The sequence below is a fragment of the Salvelinus alpinus genome, chromosome 18, assembly GCF_045679555.1.
Source record: "Salvelinus alpinus chromosome 18, SLU_Salpinus.1, whole genome shotgun sequence".
NCBI lineage: Eukaryota > Metazoa > Chordata > Actinopteri > Salmoniformes > Salmonidae > Salvelinus > Salvelinus alpinus.
Genome location: NC_092103.1, coordinates 9,802,001 through 9,827,481, shown reverse-complemented (window position 1 = coordinate 9,827,481; position 25,481 = coordinate 9,802,001). Strand labels below are relative to the sequence as shown.

Genomic DNA, 25,481 nt, shown 5'->3' with positions numbered 1-25,481 from the left:
TTCCCCCCCTTAGTCAGCCTCCCGTCCTCCCCAGGCTGCCACACACACAGCAGCTGTTCCCTGCCTCACTATGACAGCCTAGCCTCACCTCTGTCTCTACAAACACACACATACCAGGCAACAGTACAGGAGGAGCACCACTCTGTCCGATAGGGATCAGTCATTCCAGAGAAACAGGTCTGAGAACAGTGAGAGGAAAGAATGGGGCTGTGGACGATGCTGATCGTGGCTTCGCAGCTGATCTTAAACCTGTGCTCAGACGTGGGAGCCCAGGTCTCAGGTGAGTGTAGCAGAGATTTTTGTTCTTTATTATTACTGAATGTGATGCCAATGTGATCTTGATGTGGTCAGTAAAGTCTATTGAAACCATGCAGTTGCACAACGAAGCATTTTAAAGTTATTGCTTTTTTATTTACATTTCCGTCATTTCGCAGATGCTCTTATCCAGAACGACTTACAGTTAGTGCTTCCATCTTAAGATGGCTAGGTAGGACAACCGCATATCACAGTCATAGTAAGTACATTTTCTCTCAATAAAGTAGCTATCAGCACAGTAAAGCAAGACAAGTGCGAGTGTTAGTGCAAAGAAAGGCAAGGGTGATATTTCATTGTTTTCTTTGGGAAGGGGGGGTGGTGCTGCAGGATTAAAATGGTAATTGAAGAGGCAATTACAGGATACTACAGCTAAAAGTTTCAATTTGACAATTTGATGGTAGTCAGAGACGGACAGTTAAATTTGACATACAGAGAGACTGTGATGTCATCTTCAAATGCCTCTATCAGTGTAGTAAAGCTCTCGGCACTCTACCCCAGAGGATTCCAATAGAGTACCATGAAGCTCTGAGGTCATGATTGCTGTAACAGACACTGTGATTGAGAATAGAACATCCATTCCTTCTCCAGCCAATATACACAAAGGGCTACACATGGCATTTGATACTCTGTTGTGATCAATATTCCTCTGTAGCATTTGCGGTGAGAAGATTGAAAATACATCCGTCAGAAGAGTGCTGTGTACCGATGACTGAGGTGTGACTGTGTGTGTATGTGTGTATGTGTGTGTGTGTGTGTGTGTGTGTGGGGGGGGGGGGGGCTCTGCAGTCTGGCTCTGAAGTCCCAAATTAATCACACACATGGGAGTAATTACTAATGGTCTGTATGCAATACTGGAGTCTGAGCATGCACACACACACACACACACACACACACACACACACACACACACACACACACACACACACACACACACACACACACACACACACACACACACACACACACACACACACACACACACACACACACACACACACACACACACACACACACACACACACACAAAGGGTTTTGAGATGCCAATACTGTTGATGACTTTGAGAGATATTCTTTTAAAATACTTTTACAGCTGCACACTGTTGTCTCAGTTGATTGTAGTGAAACTTTTACTCATTAGTCGTTTATACAAATAGCAATTATTGGTAATGACTGCATGGGATTTCACTTAATAATAACCTCTTAGATGTCAAGTCCCCTGTTTTGGGGACCTGTGTAGTTCTGGTACCAACATTTTTGCTTATATATTGATATGTGGCCAACATAGACCTAAATGGCTTGCATTGAGTGATAGCCCTGATTCTCACTGTCACAGGAGTATGTCTCTTCTGCCTGTGTGAAGCAGGATGGGAAATCTGACACCAATTGAAGCTGGGATGTCCCTCCTATCATTTCATTCGCTCTTCCGACTGTCCATCAACTCCTGGCTGAACCCTATGTCACAGTCACTAACATATGCCTAGAATCCTTACATCGTAATGCAACAGGAGAGAGTGTTTTTTGTTGCTGTAGCACATTCAGTGATTGATTTATAGCCAGTAATGTAAACTAACTAACTCATAGATTTTAAACAAAACCCACTTTCTGTTTGTCATAGATGGACAATATTAATATGAGATGAAAGGCGAGTTCCTAACAAGTTCAGGAAGCTACAGCTATGTGAGACGTTCACAGCGATGGGGGCAGATGTTTTGATCAATAGAGACATTTAGAAAATATGCACATTTTCTCTAAGACTAAATATACAAACATGTACACTACATGACCAAAAGTATGTGGACAAATGCTTGTCGAACATCTCATTCCAAAATCATGGGCATTAATATGGAGTCTGTCCCCCCTTTGCTGCTATAACAGCCTTTCCACTGGACGTTGGAACATTGCTGCGGGACTTGCTTCCATTCAGCCACAAGAGCATTAGTGAGGTCGGCACTGATGTTGGGCGATTAGGCCTGACTCGCAATCGGCGTTCCAATTAATCCCAAAGGTGTTCAATGGGGTTGAGGTCAGGGCTCTGTGCAGGCCAGTCAAGTTCTTCCACACGATCTCAACAAACCATTTCGGTATGGACCTCGTTTTGTGCTAGGCCTTCCCCAAACTGTTGCCACAAAGTTGGAAGCACATAATCATCTAGAATGTCATTGTATGCTGTAGCGTTAAGATTCCCTTCACTGGAACTAAGAGGCCTAGCCTGAACAATGAAAAACAGTCCCAGACATTATTCCTCCCCCACCAAACTTTACAGTTAGCACTATGCATTCGGGGAGGTAGCGTTCTACTGGCATTCGCCAAACCCAGATTAGTCCGTCGGAATACAAGATGGTGAAGCGTGATTCAACACTCCAGAGAACGCGTTTCCACTGCTCCAGAGTTGATGACATGGCATTGCGCATGGTGATCTTAGGTTTGAGTGCGGCTGCTCGGCCCATTTCATGATGCTCCTAACGAAGTTATTGTGCTGATGTTGCTTCCAGAGCCAGTTTGAAACTCGGTAGTGAGTGTTGCAACTGAGGACAGATGATTTTTATGCACTACTTGCTTCAGCATTCGGCGGTCACGTTCTGTGAGTTTGTGTGGCCTACCACTTAGAGGCTGAGCCGTTGTTGCTCCTAGACGTGTGACAAACCATGTGGTAGTGATACTTTATGTGTGGGCTGTCGGTGGTTTATTTTATGGTTAAGATGTGGTTTAAGGTGGATTTAGGTGGATTTGAAGGACATGGTTTTGTGTAGCTTGATGGATCTTGAGAGGACAAGTGGTGGCTGTGCGGATGAAAGCTGATCCTTTCTCATGGAGATCCTGACCCACACATGGCCCTGAGTCTAAAACACAGATGGGAGCAAGTGTGTGTGCATAGTGCGTCTAAACAGATGGATGAGAATAGAATAAGAGTGGGTTTGTTCAAATTGTTTTGTTGGTGCACCCCCAGTCCCAGTTTGCAGGCCAAGTCACGTTGAGGCCAAGTCACAATGTTTGCCTAACCTCCCTCCACAGGCAAGGGGGACAATAGCGAAGCTGAAGCCTTTCACAAACCAGGTCTGTCTGTGCTTATAAAGGTGAAATTGAGCGCAGGAAACGGCATGAAAGGGACGCCTGTTATCGTGGCTCGAGTTACGTTTAACCACACGCCTTTAAAAGCCCCGTGCTGCTTCCCGATGAACTGGAACAGACTGAGACCAGGCAGTTGGAACCAGAGTAAAGACTGGGGGGAAGAGAAAGGAACAAAGATGTCTGAAGCTGAATACACACACACAATATCTTGTCTGAGGATCACACTGCAATCATGGCTGAGAACAGGGGGGATATGAGGGCAATTTTCTGGAAACATTTGGGAGCAATTTGTTGCCCTCGTGATAGTGTGCCTTAAAGACAGCTGCTAGGGCACTTGTGTATTTATGTAGGGTCTCAGACTGGTGGGGAGGGATTCAAGGCACATGCTCCTGAGGCCTGCTGTGTCCCGGAGTGACTTTATTCAACTAGAATTGTAACCGTGGGCTTACCTCTTCTATGGCTTTTACATTCCACTCCCTGTGCATTGTGTACAGTGCAGTTTATCCATATTTATCTAACTTAGCCTGGTCTTGATCTTGCAGCCAATTCTAGTCTATGTAAAGTATCCCTTCTGTACATCAAAACTACTAGCTCAAGAATTACCAAAATACCATACATTCTGATAAAAGTACAAATGTTTTACCCAAAACTCATTCTGCCTCATCAACCAACCTACTCTGTCTTGACCACCAGTATCTTCTCAGCCAGGGGCGGATTGGCCATTTGGCATTTCAGGCAAATGTCAAATCGGCAGGTTCATTTTTAACTTGGATGTTTGTGCAAAATGATTATCATCTGGCAAAAAATGGGGTCCAGATGGGAAAAAAAATGGGCAGGTGTGGAGGCCTCAAGTAAAAAACTTGGCCGGTGTGTTGAAAATGCCAGGGTTGATTTCTGGTCCCAGTCTGCCCTTGTTCTCAGCACATCAAATCCTCAGCAATCATCAGCATCATGTTCTGACACATCTGACTCATCAACTAGCCTACAGATGTAGGATCTGAATTTGAGCCAGTTTGCTACAGCAGGAAAATGAAGCCCCTGGGCCCAGGCCCATAGGGGGCCCAAGAGGCAAAATAAATAAAGGAAATATATACAGTATATATTGTATATGTATTATACAGTTGAAGTCAGTTTACATACACCTTAGCCAAATACATTTAAAAACTCAGTTTTTCACAATTCCTGACATTTAATCCTAGTAAATATTCCCTGTTTTAGGTCAATTAGGATCACCACTTTATTTTAAGAATGTGAAATGTCAGAATAATAGCAGAGAGAATGATTTATTTCAGATTTTATTTCTTTCATCACATTCCCAGTGGGTCAGAAGTTCACATACAATCAATTAGTATTTTGTAGCATTGCCTTTAAATTGTTTAACTTGGGTCAAACGTTTTGGGTAGCCTTCCACAAGCTTCCCACAATAAGTTGGGTGAATTTTGGCCCATTCCTCCTGACAGATCTGGTGTAACTGAGTCAGGTTTGTAGGCCTCCTTGCTCGCACACGCTTTCAGTTCTGGCCACACATTTTCTATAGTATTGAGGTCAGGGCTTTGTGATGGCCACTCCAATACCTTGACTTTGTTGTCCTTAAGCCATTTTGTCACAACTTTGGAAGTATGCTTGGGGTCAATGTCCATTTTGAAGACCCATTTGCGACCAAGCTTTAACTTCCTGACTGATGTCTTGAGATGTTCCTTCAATATATCCACATAATTTTCCTCCCTCGTGATGCCATCTATTTTGTGAAGTGCACCAGTGCCTTCTGCAGCAATGCACCCACACAACATGATGCTGCCACCCCCGTGCTTCACGGTTGGGATGGTGTTTTTTGGCTTGCAAGCCTCCCACTTTTTCCTCCAAACATAGCGATGGTCATTACGGCCAAACAGTTCTATTTTTGTTTCATTAGACCAGAGGACATTTCTCCAGAAAGTACGATCTTTGTCCCCATGTGCAGTTACAAACCGTAGTGTGGCTTTTTTTATGGCGGTTTTGGAGCAGTGGCTTCTTCCTTGCTGAGCGGCCTTTCAGGTTATGTCGATATAGGACTCGTTTTACTGTGGATATAGATACTTTTGCACGTCTTTCCTCCAGCATCTTCACAAGGTCCTTTGCTGCTGTTCTGGGATTGATTTGCACTTTTTGCACCACAGTACGTTCATCTCTAGGAGACAGAATGCGTCTCCTTCCTGAGCGGTTTGACGGATGCCTGGTCCCATGGTGTTTATACTTGCGTACTATTGTTTGTACAGATGAACGTGGTACCTTCAGGAGTTTGGAAATTTCTCCCAAGGATGAACCAGACTTGTGGAGGTCTACCGTGGAGGTCTTGGCTGATTTCTTTTGATTTTCCCATGTCAAGCAAAGAGGCACTGAGTTTGAAGGTAGGCCTTGAAATACATGAACAGGTACACCTCCAATTGACTCAAATGATGTCAATTAGCCTATCAGAAGCTTCTAAAGCCATGACATCATTTTCTGGAATTTTCCAAGGTGTTTAAAAACACAGTCAATTTAGTGTATGTAAACTTCTGACCCACTGGAATTGTGATGAATTATAAGTGAAATAATCTGTCTGTAAATAATTGTTGGAAGAATTACTTGTGTCATGCACAAAGGAGGTATGGGGCCCACATAGGTAACTGCGGGGCCCTGTCTTGGTTGGGTAACTGATGGGATTTGGTTTGAGGGCCACCCCCACCTCACGGGAAAAACACTTTGATGGCAGAGAGAAAGTACATTTCTTGCAATTCTCCACATTTTGCCATGGGGCGTAGAGAAAATGTTGCAATTTTAAAGCAAGTTACCTGCAATTCTACACATTTTGCCATGGGGCGTAGAGAAAATGTTGCAATTTTAAAGCAAGTTACCTGCAATTCTACACATTTTGTCATGATGCTAAGTTAATGATATCTGAGTGGGATTCAGGCCTCCTGGAGGTCAGGGCCCTTGGGCACTTGCCCTGCGTGCCCGTTCGGTATTCGGCCATGTTTAATCTAAAAATTGTTAGCCGACATGACTAATTGAGTGCCTGACATATCCACAGTAAGTTGAGACCCCTACTGAGTTCCTAAAAATATATATAATAATGATTTGTTAATCCGACCTTGTATGTGGATTATAATGAATGGACATTTTTTGTAGGGGTTGATAAATTATTCGTTAGGGCAAATAAAGTGTGACATTTTCAAGTGGAAATGACATACTTTAGAAGCCTTTTCAAGGCTTTTTACACTACAAATTTGCATTTCCTGATGTGCATCAAATGACTATCCTACATCTGTACTCTCTCTTGACCAGCAGTGTCTTCACAGCACATCAAAAGCTCTAGCTCAGGAATAATCAGCATTCAGGAAAAAGTGAAGAAATGGATTCTGCTGCTGACCAGGCAATTTAACATTTCCCACCAGCTACCCAAACTCACTGTGATGTTCCAGCCTAGTTTAGTCTATAAAGTATTGACGTGGACTTTCCCCACGGTACATCCAAAACACCTTGCTCAATAACCATCCCATCCATCTATTTAAGGTTTGTTTATTCTCGCTCTACTGAGCCACAGACAGTTTGAATAATTTGAATAATGAATATTCATCATTTCCTACCATGTGTGTTACTTTATTTTTCCCTCTGCAGTCTATGATCTCCTAAACTCCCCGGATTGTCTGCCAGACCTGCTGCAGGGCGGCCTGGTGGAGCAGGGGGTGAATGAGGCGTTCATCCTCACCACCTTTAAACTGCAGCCCAAGACTGGCACCACCGTGTTCGGTCTGTACAACCCCCGGGACAACAGCAAATACTTTGAGTTCACCGTGCTGGGGAAACTCAACAGAGGTAATGGTTTGGAAGGAGAGGCTAGGGACGTAATGCCCAACTGAGGGGGTTTATCTACTTGTACACTGAAGATATAGAAGATATTGTTTCTTTTACGCATTATTAATTAAAAGATATCGAATTTGGCCATCAGTGCAGCCTCAAATAATTAGGTGCACAATGGCTCAGAGGATAAGGGATTCATGATATACTGCACTTTTCTGTAAAATGTGATATTGAAAAGTTCTCTCTCCATTTCCATTTCCATTTCATTTGTGTTTAAAAATCATTACTTTCGCCTTTCTTTTTCTACATTATTCATGTATTCAATTCATTGACGCATCTGTGATTCACTCTCCATCTCATGTAATTTTACACTCTATGGCCTTCTTCTTTTTGTCCCTTTCCCTCTCTCCCTCACCCCCTCTCTCCCAGCTGTGCTGCGTTACCTGAGGAGTGATCGGAGGATGAGCTCTGTGACCTTCAACAACATCCAACTGGCGGACGGTCAGCGCCACCGCCTCCTCTTCCACCTGAAGGGGATGCAGCAGGGACCCGGGGGGGTGGAGCTACACCTGGACTGCAGACTGGTGGAGACGGTCCGGGATCTCCCCTCCGTGTTTCAGGGCCTGCCTGCAGGCTACGGCGTGGTGGAACTGAAGAGCATGCAGGGCAAAGCAGAGGTGACGTTATGGTAGTTGTCTCAAATGGCAACCTATTGTACTCATCTCAAAAACATGATATAGTGCACTACGTTTGACCATTGTCAGATTGGATGTTGTTCAAATTAAGCACATCATATGAAATGTAATCGTTATTGTGCCCCACCAATGAAATCGGGAGGGGGACTATAGATCTGTCTCTGTCTGTTCACACACAGTATCTCAGACCCCACTGACCCATTTTGACAAATATTTTGCCATAGAGATCCAGCATTTACATAATTAGACTGATTGGCACGATTTTGAGGAAACTTGGGTGAATGATGTATCTTGCCATAGAGATCTGGAATTTACTGAATTACACTGATTGGCTCAAGGGGGGGGGCGATTCATCATTCGTGGGGAACAACATGTTTACTGTTGTCTTGTTTACTCATAGAACCATATATGTTTCTGTTACCCATCCCAACCCATTACCTTTGTTGCTTTTGTACTCAGGGACGTCATTTATTTACTCAGATCCTCCTTCCCAATTCAAATGACCCTAACCCTAGCCTGGATGCCAGATGTTGCCAAATCCTTGTCTTTCAAAAATACAGCATTTGTCAAACAATTTAGAGTTGGCTAAAGCAGGAACAAATCTGGCAACCAGAAAACAAACCTGGCAACCACATTGTCCTCATCAAGCCCATCCTTCAGCACAGACTCCAACTAATGGATCCCTATTGTTGGACTTCTTCACAAACAGGAGAAGCTGGAGGAATTGAAACTGGTGGTGGGAGACACGTTCGAGAACGTAGCCTCTCTACAAAACTGCCACCAACAAGGAGACTCAGTGCAGACTCTGGGTAAGAGTTTATAACAAAAAAACAAACCAGCTCATTTTCATGTGTGTTCCCTAAACTGTGAATTTAGTCTTTACTGTCTAGTTTAGACAGACACATTTTTTTTGAGGAAAGGCCTTTTCTTGTACGTCACCCAACCACTTTTCATGAAAGCAACTAAATGGTGATAGAATGCTCATATGTACACTACCGGTCAAACATTTTGGAAACACCTACTCACTCAAGGGTATTTCTTTATTTTTACTATTTTCTACATTGAAGAATAAAAGTGAAGACATCAAAACTTTGAAATAACACATATGGAATCATGTAATAACCAAAAAAGTGTTAAACAAATCAAAATATATTTTCTATTAGAGATTCTTCAAAGTAGCCACCCTTTGCCTTGATGACAGCTTTGCACAATGAGGTAAGGCTAATCGAGACCCCCGGACGTTCCATGAACGCCTTCCAAACTCTCAACGTGAACTGGGGACCCCGATCAGACACTATATCCCCAGGCACAACGTAGTGCCGGAAGACATGTGTAAACAAGGCCTCTGCAGTCTGTAGGGCCGTAGGGAGACCAGGCAGAGGGAGGAGACGACAGGACTTAGAAAAACGATCCACAACGACCAGGATCGTGGTATTTCCCTGTGAGGGGGGGAAGATCTGTTAGGAAATCCACTGTCAGATGTGACCAAGGTCGTTGAGGAACGGGTAAGGGATGTAACTTACCTCTGGGCAGGTGTCTCGGAGCCTTACACTGGGCACACACCGAGCAGGAGGAGACATAAACCCCCACGTCCTTAGCCAAAGTGGGCCACCAGTACTTCCCAGTCAGACAGCGCACCGTCCGACCGATCCCCGGATGACCAGAGGAGGGAGACGTGTGGGCCCAAGAGATCAACTGGTCACGGACAGCAGACGGAACATACACACGCCCAACGGGACACTGGAGGGGAGCGGGCTCTGTACGTAACGCCTGCTCAATGTCCGCATCCAGATCCCACATGACCGGCGCTACCAGGCAGGAGGCCGGGAGTATGGGAGTTTGATCCATGGGCCGCTCCTCTGTGTCATACAGCCGGGACAGTGCATCTGCCTTCTTATTCTGGGAACCTGGTCTGTAAGGCAGGGTAAACACAAAACAGGTAAAGAACATGGTCCACCTTGCCTGACGAGGATTCAGTCTCCTCGCTGCCCGGATGTACTCCAGGTTGCGGTGGTCAGTCCAGATGAGAAAATGGTGTTTAGCCCCCTCAAGCCAATGTCTCCACACTTTCAACGCTTTAACGACAGCCAACAACTCCCGGTCCCCCACATCATAGTTACGCTCCGCTGGGCTGAGCTTCTTCGAGAAGAAAGCACAGGGGCGGAGTTTCGGTGGCGTGCCCGAGCGTGCCTCGGACGCGTCCACCTCCACTATGAATTCCAAAGAGGGATCCGGATGGGCCAGCACTGGAGCCGAAGTAAACAGAGCTCTTAGTTGCCCAAAAGCCCTGTCCGCCTCAGCCGACCACCGCAACCTTACAGGAACCCCCTTCAGCAATGAGGTAATGGGCGCAGCAACCTGGCCAAAACCCTGGGTAAATCTCCGGTAGTAATTGGCAAACCCTAAAAATCGCTGCACTTCCTTTACCGTGGTGGGAGTCGGCCAATTACTCACGGCTGCAATGCGGTCACTCTCCATCTGCATCCCTGATGTGGACATGCGATACCCTAGGAAGGAGACGACCTGCTGAAAGAACAGGCATTTCTCAGCCTTGACGTACAGGTCATGCTCCAACAGTCGTCCAAGTACCTTGCGCACCAAGGACACATGCTCGGCGCGTGTAGCGGAGTAAATCAGAATGTCATCGATATACACCACTACACCCTGCCCGTGCAGGTCCCTGAAAATCTCGTCTACAAAGGATTGGAAAACTGATGGAGCATTCATCAACCCGTACGGCATGACGAGGTACTCATAATGCCCTGTGGTGGTACTGAACGCTGTCTTCCACTCGTCTCCCTCCCGGATACGCACCAGGTTATACGCACTCCTGAGATCCAGTTTCATGAAGAAGCGCGCCCCATGCATTGACTCAATCGCCGTGGCGAGGTAACTATATTTCACCGTGATTTGATTGAGACCTCTATAGTCATTGCACGGGCGTAAACCTCCGTCCTTCTTCTTCACAAAAAATAAACTTGAGGAGGCGGGTGAAGTAGAGGGCCGAATGTACCCCTGACGCAGGGATTCAGAGACATATGTATTCATAGCCACTGTCTCCGCTAGCGACAGGGGATACACGTGACTCCTGGGAAGCGCAGCGTCTGTCAGGAGAATTATCGCACAATCCCCCGTCGATGAGGTCGCCTTCCTCTTACAGAAGGCGAGAGCCAAATCAGCATATTCTGGGGGGATGTGCACGGTGGAGACCTGGTCTGGACTTTCCACCGTGGTAGCACCAACGGAAAGCACCGTGGTAGCACCCCTACACACCTCCCTGAGCACTCTCGCGACCACCCCGTGAGAGCCCTCTGTTGCCAGGAAATAGTGGGGTTATGTAGAGCCAACCAAGGAAGGCCTAGTACCACAGGAAGCGCAGGACAGTCAATGAGAAAGAGACTGATTCTCTCTTCATGATTCCCCTGCATAACCATGGTCAAGGAGATGGTGGCCTCTTTGATTAGCCCGGACCCTAATGGTCGACTATCTAGAGCGTGTACCGGGAAGGGTCTAACTATGGGAAAAATAGGGATCCCTAACCTAATGGCTAATGCTCTGTCGATAAAATTCCCAGCTGCGCCTGAATCGACGAGCGCCTTATGCTGGGAATGTGGGGAAAACAAACAGGCACAAACAGTTGATCAACAGAGGACTCTGGATGAGTCTGGTGCAAACTCACCTGAGGTGACGCCAGAGTGCCCTGCCTGTTGCCTCGACTCCCAGAGGAACCAACATGGCACCGACCGGCAGTGTGTCCTCTGCGGCCACAGATGGCGCACGTGATGGCTCGTCCTCCAGTCTCCCTATGAACAGCCCCTCCTAACTCCATGGGCACCGAAGCAGGAGTGCTGGATGATGGAACTGACAGAGCCCCTCTGAAAGTCCACGGGTAACCAGCAGGTTATCCAACCGGATGCACAAATCCACCAGTTGGTCAAAGGAAATGGTGGCATCCCTGCAGGCCAGTTCATGTCGGACGTCCTCTCGTAGGCTGCATCGATAATGGTCGATGAGGGCCCTGTCGTTCCAGCCTGCTCCGGCGGCCAAGGTCCGGAATTCAAGGGCGAAGTCCTGGGCGCTCCTCGTCCCCTGTCTCAGCTCTGCCCTCAGGTGGATGGTCGAAGACGGCCCTGAAGCCACGGGTGAACTCCTCGAAGTGGTCTGGCGCCGCGTCTCCTTCGCTCCACACGGCGTTTGCCCACTCCAGCGCTCTTCCGGTGAGACAGGAGACGAGGGCGACCACTCTATCCCCTCCTGAGGGAGCTGGGTGCACAGTGGCCAGGTAGAGGTCCAGTTGTAACAAGAATCCCTGGCACTGTGCTGCCGTCCCATCATACTCCCTTTGGGGACGCATCCCACTGGAATTCTCTCCGAATGGAGACAACCCCGGTTGTACTGGTCGAGGCACTGGAGAGACTTCCTGTCTCTCCCAGCGGTCCATGGTCTGGACAAGGCGATCCATCATAGCACCAAGATGTTGTAACATGGCCGAATGTTCCTGGACGCGATCCTCGACGCCTCTAACTGGGGTACCTGCTCCTGCTGACTCCATTGAAGGTGTGTAAATCTGTCAGGATGGTGTATTGGAGGCGAAGTCAAGTGCAGGAGAGTAGATACAATGAACAGGCACACTTTTATTATAGTTCCAAAAACAAGAGCACTACATGAAACAAACGCGCTCAAAAAACAGAACATAAAAGTAGAGCGCGTAAACTAACACTACCTAACATGAAAACAATTACACACAAAACATGATGGGAAACAGGGGGTTAAATACAAGTAGCTTAATTGGGGAAATGTAAACCAGGTGTGTATGGAAACAAGACAAGACAAATGGATATACGAAAAATGGAGCGGCGATGGCTAGAAAGCCGGTGACGCCGATCGCCAAACGTCGCCCAAACAAGGAGGGGCTGACTTCGGCAGAAGTCGTGACAAATATAAAATATATTTTGATTTGTTTAACACATTTTTGGTTACTTCATGATTCCATGTGTGTTATGTCATAGTTTTGATGTCTTCACTATTATTCTACAATGTAGAAAATAGTCAAAATAAAGAAAAACCCTTGAATGAGTAGGTGTCCATACTTTTGACTGGTACTACATACATATATATACTGTCTAATTCACTCTGTTACTATAGATTGAGGGTAGCTCAAACAAGAACCCCAACTCAAGTGTTTTGGTATGACCCATGTTCTTCCCCCATGCAGGGGTCAACACAAAGCAGCTCTCCAATCAAATGCTTGAGCTCACCCAGGTGATAAATGAGCTGAAAGATGTCCTTATTCAGCAGGTAACTATAATGGTCAAGCTCCTCTTGGAACTCTTAAACTGCACCTCCTGACCCACTGAGTCCATATAAAAACATGCTACCTGGGGCGGCAGGTAGCCTAGTGGTTAGAGCGTTGGACTAGTAACCGAAAGGTTGCAAGTTCAAATCCCCGAGCTGACAAGGTACAAATCTGTCGTTCTGCCCCTGAACAAGGCAGTTAACCCACTGTTCCTAGGCCGTCATTGAAAGTAAGAATGTGTTCTTAACTGGCTTGCCTGGTTAAATAAAGGTATAATAAAAATGTTTCTGCTGCTTTCTAAAGGTCAAAGAGACATCTTTTCTCAGAAACACCATCTCTGAGTGCCAGGCTTGTGGTGAGAACATCCAATACCACCATCATATTACAAATGATTTATTAAAGTTCTGTATTCATGTCATATGTTGTTTATAGATTGGGCCAAGATTTTTTCCTGACCATGAGACCTAACAAGGAAAATCCCTAGGCCCTAGTTTTACTTGAAGCATGTTCGCTTATGACACATTCATAACTAATACATGAGAAGCCACTGGTATTGTGAAAATTACTGTCATAAAAACATATTTCCTCTGGGTGTCTTTGAAGGACTGGGTGGAAGCGAGGTCATGGAGCCAAAGTGTGCCCATGGTGTTTGTTTCCGTGACGACATGTGTATTGAGACGGAGGAGGGTGTTGAGTGTGGACCCTGTCCTGATGGATACACGGGGGATGGCTTCAGCTGTGATGATGTGGATGAGGTAGGGTGTGTGTGTCTGTGTGTGTCTGTGTGTGTTTACTGTATGTATTTGTATGGTTGTAATCATTCTAAAATACTAACCAAGCGTCTTCTACTGTCTCTCTCTCTCTCTAGTGTCAGTTTAACCCTTGCTTCGCCGGGGTAAAGTGCGTGAACACAGCTCCAGGGTTTCGCTGTGACGCATGTCCTCTGGGCTACACTGGTCTGGCTGTGGAGGGGGTGGGAGTGGTCTACGCACAGACAAACAAACAGGTCAGTCAACATCACCAAATGGAGTCAAGGTCTCCATATCAATTGGTTTAATGAAAAGGAAAAGCTACACACACTAGTAGCTCTAATAAAATCCTTTACTCACCAACGTTTCGACAGCAAGCTGTCTTCCTCCATTTCAACTTGGTAAATTCAAGAAGATGAATTGAAATGAAATCGACCCCCACCCGGTGACATTGTTACTAGGATAACTCATCTTGTAACGTCTTTTCAAGCTATATATCATCATTTGTATTTTTATACTCATCTCCGGTTTTGTACTGTATATCTCTTAGGTCTGTGACGACATTGATGAGTGCAAAGGACCCAACAACGGAGGGTGCACTGCTGACTCTCTCTGTCACAACTCTGCGGTAAGGACTGGGCGTCTGTCTGATAGCCTGGTGGTCGCCACATCTTTTTGCTTCAGCCAACTCCTGACCTTCGTTATCATACAACAGAAACTACTTGAAGCACAAGCAGATCTGGGGACCAGGCTAGTATCTGGAATCCAAATAGAATATCGCTCCATTTTAAACAATAGGACATGGGAACAATGTGTGTTAAAAGGATTCCAAGCTAAATATCTGACACAAGTACAAGTACTACATGTATTATATGTTGTTCATTGACTGGCTAGCTTTTTCAAGCAGAAATTTGCATCCTGTAGCTCTAACTCCCCAAAAGTTTTGGGACACTGTAAAGTCCATGGAGAACAAGAGCACCTCCTCCCAGCTGCCCACTGCACTGAGGCTAGGTAACACGGTCACCACTGATAAATCCATGATAATCGAAAATTTTAATAAGCATTTCTCAATGGCTGGCCATGCCTTCCTCCTGGCTACTCCAACCCCGGCCAACAGCTCCACCTCCCCCGCAGCTACTCGCCCAGCCTCCCCAGCTTCTCCTTCACCCAAATCCAGACAGCAGATGTTCTGAAAGAGCTGCAAAACCTGGACGCGTACAAATCAGCTGGGCTAGACAATCTGGACCCTCTCTTTCTAAAACTATCCGCTGCCATTGTTGCAACCCCTATTACCAGTCTGTTCAACCTCTCTTTCGTTTCGTCCGAGATCCCTAAAGATTGGAAAGCTGCCGCGGTCATCCCCCTCTTCAAAGGGGGTGACACCCTAGACCCAAACTGTTACAGACCTATATCCATCCTGCCCTGCCTATCTAAAGTCTTCGAAAGCCAAGTTAATAAACAGATCACTGACCATTTCAAATCCCACCGTACCTTCTCCGCTGTGCAATCCAGCTTCCGAGCCGGTCATGGGTGCACCTCAGCCACGCTCAAGGTACTAAACGATATCATAACCGCCATCGATAAAAGACAGTACTGTGCAGCCGTCTTCATCGATCTGGCCAAGGCTTTCGACTCTGTCAATCACCGTATTCTTATCGGCAGACTCAATAGCCTTGGGTTTTCTAATGACTGCCTTGCCTGGTTCACCAACTACTTTGCAGACAGAGTTCAGTGTGTCAAATCGGAGGGCATGTTGTCCGGTCCTCTGGCAGTCTCTATGGGGGTACCACAGGGTTCAATTCTCGGGCCGACTCTTTTCTCTGTATACATCAATGATGTCGCTCTTGCTGCGGGCGATTCCCTGATCCACCTCTACGCAGACGACACCATTCTGTATACTTCTGTCCCTTCTTTGGACACTGTGTTAACTAACCTCCAAACGAGCTTCAATGCCATACAACACTCCTTCCGTGGCCTCCAACTGCTCTCAAACGCTAGTAAAACCAAATGCATGCTTTTCAAACGTTCGCTGCCCGCACCAACCCGCCCGACTAGCATCACCACCCTGGACGGTTCCGACCTAGAATATGTGGACAACTATAAATACCTAGGTGTCTGGCTAGACTGTAAACTCTCCTTCCAGACTCATATTAAACATCTCCAATCCAAAATCAAATCTAGAATCGGCTTTCTATTTCGCAACAAAGCCTCCTTCACCCACGCCGCCAAACTTACCCTTGTAAAACTGACTATCCTAATGATCCTCGACTTCGGCGATGTCATCTACAAAATAGCTTCCAACACTCTACTCAGCAAACTGGATGCAGTCTATCACAGTGCCATCCGTTTTGTTACCAAATCACCTTATACCACCCACCACTGCGACCTGTATGCTCTAGTCGGCTGGCCCTCGCTACATATTCGTCGCCAGACCCACTGGCTCCAGGTCATCTATAAGTCTATGCTAGGTAAAGCTCCGCCTTATCTCAGTTCACAGGTCACGATAACAACACCCACCCGGGGCCTCCCGGGTGGCGCAGTGGTCTAGGGCACTGCATCGCAGTGCTAACTGCGCCACCAGAGTCTCTGGGTTCGCGCCCAGGCTCTGTCGCAGCCGGCCGCGACCGGGAGGTCCGTGGGGCGACGCACAATTGGCATAGCGTCGTCCGGGTTAGGGAGGGTTTGGCCGGCAGGGATATCCTTGTCTCATCGCGCTCCAGCGACTCCTGTGGCGGGCCGGGCGCAGTGCGCGCCAACCAAGGGGGCCAGGTACACGGTGTTTCCTCCGACACATTGGTGCGGCTGGCTTCCGGGTTGGAGGCGCGCTGTGTTAAGAAGCAGTACGGCTGGTTGGGTTGTGCTTCGGAGGACGCATGGCTTTCGACCTTCGTCTCTCCCGAGCCCGTACGGGAGTTGTAGCGATGAGACAAGGTAGTAATTACTAGCGATTGGATACCACGAAAATTGGGGAGAAAATGGGATAAAAAAAAAAAAAAAAAACAACACCCACCCGTAGCACACGTTCCAGCAGGTATATCTCACTGATCATCCCCAAAGCCAACACCTCATTTGGCCGCCTTTCCTTCCAGTTCTCTGCTGCCAGTGACTGGAACGAATTGCAAAAATCGCTGAAGTTGGAGACTTTTATTTCCCTCACCAACTTTAAACATCAACTATCTGAGCAGCTAACCGATCGCTGCAGCTGTACATAGTCCATCTGTATATAGCCCACCCAATCTACCTACCTCATCCCCATACTGTTTTTATTTTATTTACTTTTCTGCTCTTTTGCACACCAGTATCTCTACTTGCACATCATCATCTGCTCATTTATCACTCCAGTGTTAATCTGCTAAATTGTAATTATTCGCTCCTATGGCCTATTTATTGCCTACCTCCTCATGCCTTTTGCACACACTGTATATAGACTTTCTTTTTTCTACTGTGTTATTGGCTTGTTTATTGTTTACTCCATGTGTAACTCTGTGTTGTTGTCTGTGTCACACTGCTTTGCTTTATCTTGGCCAGGTCGCAGTTGCAAATGAGAACTTGTTCTCAACTAGCTTACCTGGTTAAATAAAGGTGAAATAAAAAAAAATTTAAAAAAAAAACTGTCTTCTCCCTGTAGGGTTCATATGTCTGTGGGGGCTGTAAAACAGGCTACACAGGGGACCAGGTGAAGGGCTGTAAGCCAGAGAGGAGCTGTGGTAACAGTTTGACCAACCCCTGTGATGTCAACGCCCAGTGTATCCAAGAAAGAGACGGCTCCATCACCTGTCAGGTGGGGTCCTATAGATCACAAACTAGCCTCCATTGGCAGAACTCTCTCTCACTCACACACACACATAGATACGCAGAATAATACACACACACATACACACTTGTCACTCTATAAAACTAGGCCAACCTTTTACTGACTGCCTTACACACACACACACACACACACACACACACACACACACACACACACACACACACACACACACACACACACACACACACACACACACACACACACACACACACACACACACACACACACACACACACACACACACACACACACACACACACACACACACACACTGCCTCAAGTGTTTTCTCTTATTTTCCCTGTCAGTGTGGGATTGGCTGGGCTGGTAATGGCTACCTATGTGGGAAGGACACAGACATTGATGGATACCCTGATGAGAAACTCAAGTGCAAGGATATGGTCTGTAAAAAGGTAACCATGACAACGGAACAAATACAACTATCCTGGAATAAACAGCACGTGATCTCTCTTTCCGTGCCTTCCCGTCTCTCTCGCTTTTAATTCTCTCTTCCTCTCTCCCTGTATCACCATCTCTCCCTCTCTCACTCTCCCCCTTTCTCACTCCCTCTTTCCCTTTTCCCCTCCCACCATCTTATTTTGACGTTGTGTCTGTTAAAGGGATAACAGTGTGTTGAAATAAATCTGTTGGTTGTCAGGATAACTGCATGCGTGTTCCCAACTCTGGCCAAGAAGATGCTGACGAGGACGGACAAGGGGACGCTTGTGACGCTGACGCTGATGGAGACGGTATTCTGAATGAACAGGTAGACACACACACACACACACACACACACACACACACACACACACACACACACACACCTCCCTCAAACTCTCTGCTCTCCCTGTGCCCCTCTCCCATGCAGGATAACTGCTGGCTGAAGCCTAACGTGGACCAGAGGAATAGTGACAAGGACAACCATGGTGATGCCTGTGACAACTGTCGCACGGTGGAGAACCCCGATCAGAGGGACACTGACAGTGACAGGAAAGGAGACGCCTGCGATGATGACATGGATGGAGACGGTACGTACAGCGACACATCCCTACCACCTAACTAGCGTCACAGTAGTCTGATACAACAGCCGTTTGACTAGAAAACACCAACCCTACCCTGATCCCATTACTAAAATCACCTCTCAAACAAACACACAGTATGCCTTTGTCCTCCTCACGCTTTGATACAGTACATGACTGTCTGTGTTCCTTTTTACAGACTCTGTCTACAGACCACTTGACCTTTATGCAATGATCACAGTACTGTTGCTTCCCTGAGATAAATGAGAAATGACACACCTAGGGCCTTCTGTACAAACACTTTCCTCAGATGACAAATGCAACAGCGCCTGCCTGTGGCACAACTAGTGAACTATTAGAAACAGCATATCAACGTAAACAGCATCAACCCCATGCACTTTGCTTTTAAATAATAATGCATTGATTCAACATCAGTGAGTAAGCCTTCAAATCACATAAATCATGCTTTATGATTTTTCTCATGGGCCATACTTTCTTACACTTTCTTTCACACTTTCACAGATGTTCTTGAAATATCTAGAACAGCTATCCCTGGTGTGCATACATCACAAAGCAGTAATCCTGAAAGAGACTACTTTACTTAAGCACTGTCATGTATTTCTCTAACACTTCTGCAGGGTGGTGGGATACTATTGGTCAGATAACTTTACAATCTCAAACTCTGTAATTGAATTGGTCTCCAGGCTTGAAGAACTTCCTGGATAACTGCCAGCGGGTGGTGAACCGGGACCAGTTGGACCGGGATGGAGACGGAGTGGGAGACGCCTGTGACAGCTGCCCCGATATTCCTAATCCTAACCAGGTCAGACTGCCTCCACAGGCCTCCATTAGGGTTCTGAGACCTGTTCAGTTTACAGATATATACTGGAATATGGAGCGACGGAGACGTCGTCCCCTGTGAGAGGTCAAAAAGTGTTTCAACAAATCTGTGCTCTGATTTCAGTCCGACATCGATGATGACCTGGTTGGGGATTCTTGTGACACAAACCAAGACAGGTAAAAGAAAACATATTTTGAAGTATCTGACGTTAGAAAAAGTATTATCTTAAAATATCCACTTCATGATTTATTTGATTTAGTCAATACATGATTCCAGTAGTCAATTCATCCCTTTATTTTTATGAATATTCAACTACAGTATATAAACACTGAACAAAAATACTGTGTTGTGTGACAAAACTGCACATTTTAGAGTGGCCTTTTATTGTCCCCAGCACAAGGTGCACCTGTGTATTGATCATGTTGTTTAATCAGCTTCTTGATATGCCACACCTGTCAGGTGGATTGATTACCTTGGCAAGGGAGAAATGCCCACTTACAGGGATGTCCCCAAAAAAATTACAAAATTTGTGAGAAAGACCTAACCCTATCTTTTCTGTCCCTTCTCCTTTTGTGTTACCTGCCTGGTCTGTAGTGATGGTGACGGCCACCAGGACACCAAGGACAACTGTCCCAACGTCATCAACAGCTCCCAGCTGGACACGGACAAAGACGGCCTGGGGGATGAGTGTGACGATGACGATGACAACGACAGCATCCCTGACTTCCTGCCACCAGGACCCGACAACTGCAGACTGGTGCCCAACCCCGACCAGCTGGATGAGAACAGTCAGTAGTAATCTTTCTTTCACACTTTTTAATTTACATTACTGCTGCGACCAAATTGCCCAGCAACGGGAAATAACATTTTTCTAAATCTGAATCTGAATTCTTGAGTTATCACCTAAAAGCTATAGCCTAGTATTTCAGTCTGTTTGGGCTTTGACCAACTCTTTTCTGTGTAAGTTTGTGTCCTGCCAAACGTGCTGTAAATGGTGTGATACTAATAGAAGACTTGACTACACATACAGTATGAGTATACACATTGTTTTAGCTGAAGGTAAAACGTGAGGAAGTGAAGCGCCTACGGACTGACAAGGTTTTCCATCACATTCAGCTTTGACACCTGCAAAAGGACTGTAGATTCACTGATCTAATACTGTACTTCAAACAACGTATACTCAGTCACCATTGACCTTCAACCAACCAACCAACCAACCAACCAACCAACCAACAAATCTTAAACTCTCTGCTTTACTAGTGTATTGCCTATGCTTAGAACCTTATTGGCCATCATTTCTAAGCTTTTGTGTATTCTCTCCTCCCAGATGACGGTGTTGGGGATGTGTGTGAGTCAGACTTTGACCAGGACAAGGTGATTGACAGAATAGACAACTGTCCAGAGAACGCTGAGGTCACTCTGACAGACTTCAGAGCCTATCAGACGGTGGTGCTGGACCCCGAGGGTGACGCCCAGATTGACCCCAACTGGGTTGTCCTCAATCAGGTGCAATGGCCATTTACAGGACTACCGGAAATAATAAGCTAAATATGTTAAAATGCTTTGACTTTGACAACATGACTGACATTTTATCTCTGAAACAGGGAATGGAGATTGTGCAGACCATGAACAGTGACCCTGGACTGGCTGTGGGTAAGAAAGACTTCCAAATCATTATCAAGTATCATCTATCATATCGTATTGTATCAATCCCATTTCATCGTAACCTCTTTGTTTTGTTCCCTAGGTTACACTGCGTTCAGTGGGGTGGACTTTGAGGGGACGTTCCATGTAAACACAGTGACTGACGATGACTACGCAGGCTTCATCTTTGGCTACCAGGACTCCTCCTCCTTCTACGTGGTCATGTGGAAACAGACTGAGCAGACCTACTGGCAGGCCACACCCTTCAGAGCAGTGGCCGAGCCTGGCATCCAGCTCAAGGTGTGTGTGTGTCTTGAATCGTACAATGAAATCTGTCTTCTTATTTTTGTATTTACTACTTCTTACCTTCTCTCCCTCGCTATCTCCCAGGCTGTGAAGTCTAAGTCCGGTCCAGGTGAGCACCTGAGGAACTCCCTTTGGCACACAGGGGACACCAACGACCAGGTGCGTCTGTTGTGGAAGGACCCCAGGAACGTGGGCTGGAAGGACAAGGTTTCCTACCGCTGGTACCTGCAGCACCGGCCCCAGGTCGGATACATCAGGTGAGACAGCTGATATGATGCACACAGGATGGCTTCTGAGAGTGAGTGAGTGTGAGAGTGTGAGAGAGTCAGATGTGATCTCTCCATATAATACTCTAGTTTTCTAACAAGAATGACTCTCTGTTGGGCTTTTGGACAGGGCCCGTTTCTATGAGGGTACAGAACTGGTGGCTGACTCTGGTGTGACCATTGACACCACCATGAGAGGAGGGCGACTGGGCGTATTCTGTTTCTCTCAGGAAAACATAATCTGGTCCAACCTAAAGTACCGCTGCAATGGTAAGTAAAGAGGCTAGTTGAAACTGGTCATTTGAGATGCTCTTTTTTCTTTACTGAGATTATTTGTACATTTATGACAATATTCAAGCTATTTGTTTTTAACTCAAATTTGTCACATTGGCATCCTTGATTTAACTGACCCTCAGTAGAAATTGACCCTAACCTCTGACCTCTAACCTATAAAGACACCATCCCTGAGGACTTCCAGTTCAGCACGCAGCACGGCGTCAACGACAGTCTCTAATCCTACAGAGAGTCTGAAAGAAAGACCGTTTCTCCACGTGTTTGGAATGTTTGTGGTGTGTGTGTGTGTACACAGTGGCAATACTGTATGTACTGTATGTTGTCTGTTTATGTCTATGCCACCCCCCCCTCAAAAATGTTTTAATCAACTTGTCTTCCTGAGTATTAAAATAAGTGTCCCCAGTGCTCTGAATGAGAACTACTAGAGTAAAATAAAATTATATTTATCATTACATTTCATGCATATTACAATTCAAACTCTAGATTTTCTTTATTCTTTGAGCTCATTTGCGTTATCATCCACATACACAATCATCAGCCATTGATATAAGCTTCCTTCTCTGTCAGAGCAGCATTTATTCCCAGTGTGATATACCAGCCCCACACTCTGCACAATGTATTCACATGACATGGACATGAAAGGGAACACAAGAGAGGAGTCAGACCATGGTGACTTGGCCATGCCTGAGCATATTACATTTTCTTCTACCCTGGTCCCAGATCTGTTTGTGCTATCTTGCAATTTTGGGAAAAAACACAAACAGATCTGGGACCAGGCTAACTATCTTGTAACTCTGACCTCAATCCTCCCCCGAGGCCTAGTCTTATCCAAGAGTTTGGTTATCATTGCTTATCACGGCTCCTTGACGCAATTCTCTGGAGGCCAATGGAAAGCGATGCTTTACATACTTAAATGACTCTCAAATCAAATCTACTCCTCTGTCTGGTTTCACTCTTAGACATAGGTGTTTATATGTTTGAAATTCATGTTGATTCTTTTCTAAATTGTAAGGTTATTGACAAGAGAATTTCACATAAAAAATGTTAAGAGACATTGCATAATTTTTTGGTCTTGCCTTATTGTAAGAGCAGATTCCATTTGTTTCTCAAGAATTTCATCAGCCATTCTCTCAGGTCATGTGGTAAAAATAATTTGACCACATTGTAAATGTATAGAAGTGAGGAAACAAGACTATTGACCTGTTAACCTATTATTATTGTGGGTGACCATGTGACACGGGCATACATAAAGTCTGCTTATATATATATTTTGTAAACTAGAGGGCTTAACCCTCAAGGTACCGACTGGGGTCATTTTGATTAAAGAGCAGTAAAATAACAATAGCGAGGCTATAAACAGGGGGTACCGGTACAGAGTCAATGTGTGGGGGCACCGGTTAGTCGATGGTATAAATACTTAATAGAACTGCAATACAGAACTCAGATATACAGCTGTGTGTAGATTCAGAGTGTTAGGGTGTATTCTCCAAAAAGTAGTTATCCAACACTCTTAGAAAAAAGGTGCTTTCTAGAACCAAAAATGGTTCTTCGGCTGTCTTCACAGGAGAACCCTTTGAATAACCCCTTTTGGTTCCAGGTAGAACCCTTTTGGATTCCATGTAGAGTGCCCTTTCCACAGAGGGTTCTACGTGGCACCAAAAGAGTTTTTACCAGGAACCAGAAAAGGGTTCTACCTGGAACCAAAAAGAGTTCTCCTATGTGGACAGCTGTAGAACCCTTTTTGCAATGCTTTTTTCTAAGAGTGTAGGGCAAATCTATAAAACAATCTATTTGAATCCAGGTTTTTCTGGAGACAGAATATTAAATTATACATATCATCAGAGGGTGGAGGGGGGGGGCTATTGGGGTGATCTTGACCTGATAGACACCTGCGGAGATGGAGCACCTTATGTACTTGCCTATGGTTAAAACTAGGCATGACCATGTACAAAATCTAAATGACCCTAGATATATGCTTAGTTTCTGTATAAACAGCTCATAAAAGTATGTCAGTTGTATGAATACTTTGTAGAACTGTAATACAACTGTCATACAGAAACAGCTACCCTCTAAATGTACACATTGTGCTGTATTGGTGTGTATTCTCCAATCGAATAGTTATTATACTGAAAATTGTATATGAATACCAGAATTCCTATAATATCCTCCAATACATTATATGTGCAATTTGTTATGATACTGTATTTTGAGTGCTATAGCATTGGTTTGAAGTGATTTAGAGGATAAGGGCATGATTTTTGAAGCAGCCTGCCATAGGCCCTATACTCCAATTGTTTCACTAGCAGCAATGCTAATGCTGTCTCTGGGATAAGTAAATAAAGAAAATGAATCAATATTTTGGTCAATGTCTCTCAGGATCACTTGGCATTCATCTTTACCCCATAAATATGACAAAATGTGTATAGTGTTTTCGGGAAAATATTCAGACCCCGTCACTTTTCCACGTTACAGCCTTACTCTAAAATGGATTAGAAAATATATATTATTATCAATCTACACACAATACCCCATAATGATGGAGCAAAAACAGATTTTTAGACATTTTTGCAAATGTATTAAAAATATAAAACTGAAATATCATATTTACATTCAGAACCTTTACTATGAGACTCGAAATTGAGCTCAGGTAACTTAACAAAATGTGGAAAAAGTGAGTGTGTCTGAATATTTTCCAAACGCACTGTATTTACATCAGAATTCTGAAAATGAAATGATACTCTAATCAAATTATGGTAATTTGGCTTTTTAGTACTAATGTGGATTGTACTTTGGAAAAAAGCTGCATTATATCACGGGGAAAAAAACATTTTTGTTTTACAGAATATGCAAATTAAAAGTAATTTTGCTAAAATAACTGTTTTGGAGAAGAAGAAAAAAATCAGACAACAGTAATTACATGAATAATGATGTTTTGATAAAGAAATAAGTACATTTTTTGCAAAAATTTTGTTTTCCCCCATAGTTTCTGGTAATTGATATATGTAAAATATATTGGTAGCTTGAGGGTTAATCAGTAAAAACATAATAGTATTACGATTTTCGTGGTAAGTCATGCCAATGAGTCAGTCAAGGTTTTTGTTTTAATAAATTACAGTACCTGAGAAGAAAGAAGAAACCTGCACACTGCTCTTGCTAGTATCACTGCTTTTTATTAAGTTTTAGGTATCGGCCTCAAGGCCTTCGTCAGAGCTTTTGAGAGTGTTAACAATTTGCACCCCTATGTAGACATAGCTCAGATGTGCGAGTGCCTTAAGATTATTTCTAAATTACCTAAAGAATAAATCATCACTACCAAAAGAAGTCATTTCAACACATTTAGAAAATCAGACACACAG

General features: G+C 45.0%; 1 protein-coding gene across 1 annotated transcript; it reads left to right on the top strand.

The window, feature by feature from the left end:
• LOC139543726 (thrombospondin-4-B-like) lies at window positions 1–24,479 on the top strand. The gene is made up of 22 exons (XM_071350080.1): window positions 1–280; window positions 7,021–7,218; window positions 7,633–7,880; window positions 8,608–8,707; window positions 13,114–13,196; window positions 13,498–13,549; window positions 13,798–13,949; window positions 14,063–14,200; window positions 14,494–14,571; window positions 17,572–17,724; window positions 18,064–18,168; window positions 18,414–18,521; window positions 18,624–18,783; window positions 19,479–19,597; window positions 19,739–19,791; window positions 20,210–20,403; window positions 20,943–21,121; window positions 21,220–21,268; window positions 21,363–21,559; window positions 21,650–21,822; window positions 21,962–22,101; window positions 22,287–24,479. Exons 1-22 carry the CDS (start codon window positions 202–204, stop codon window positions 22,343–22,345), a joined length of 2,817 nt encoding a protein of 938 aa, XP_071206181.1. The 5' UTR covers window positions 1–201; the 3' UTR covers window positions 22,346–24,479.
• The last annotated feature ends 1,002 nt before the right edge of the window (window positions 24,480–25,481 follow it).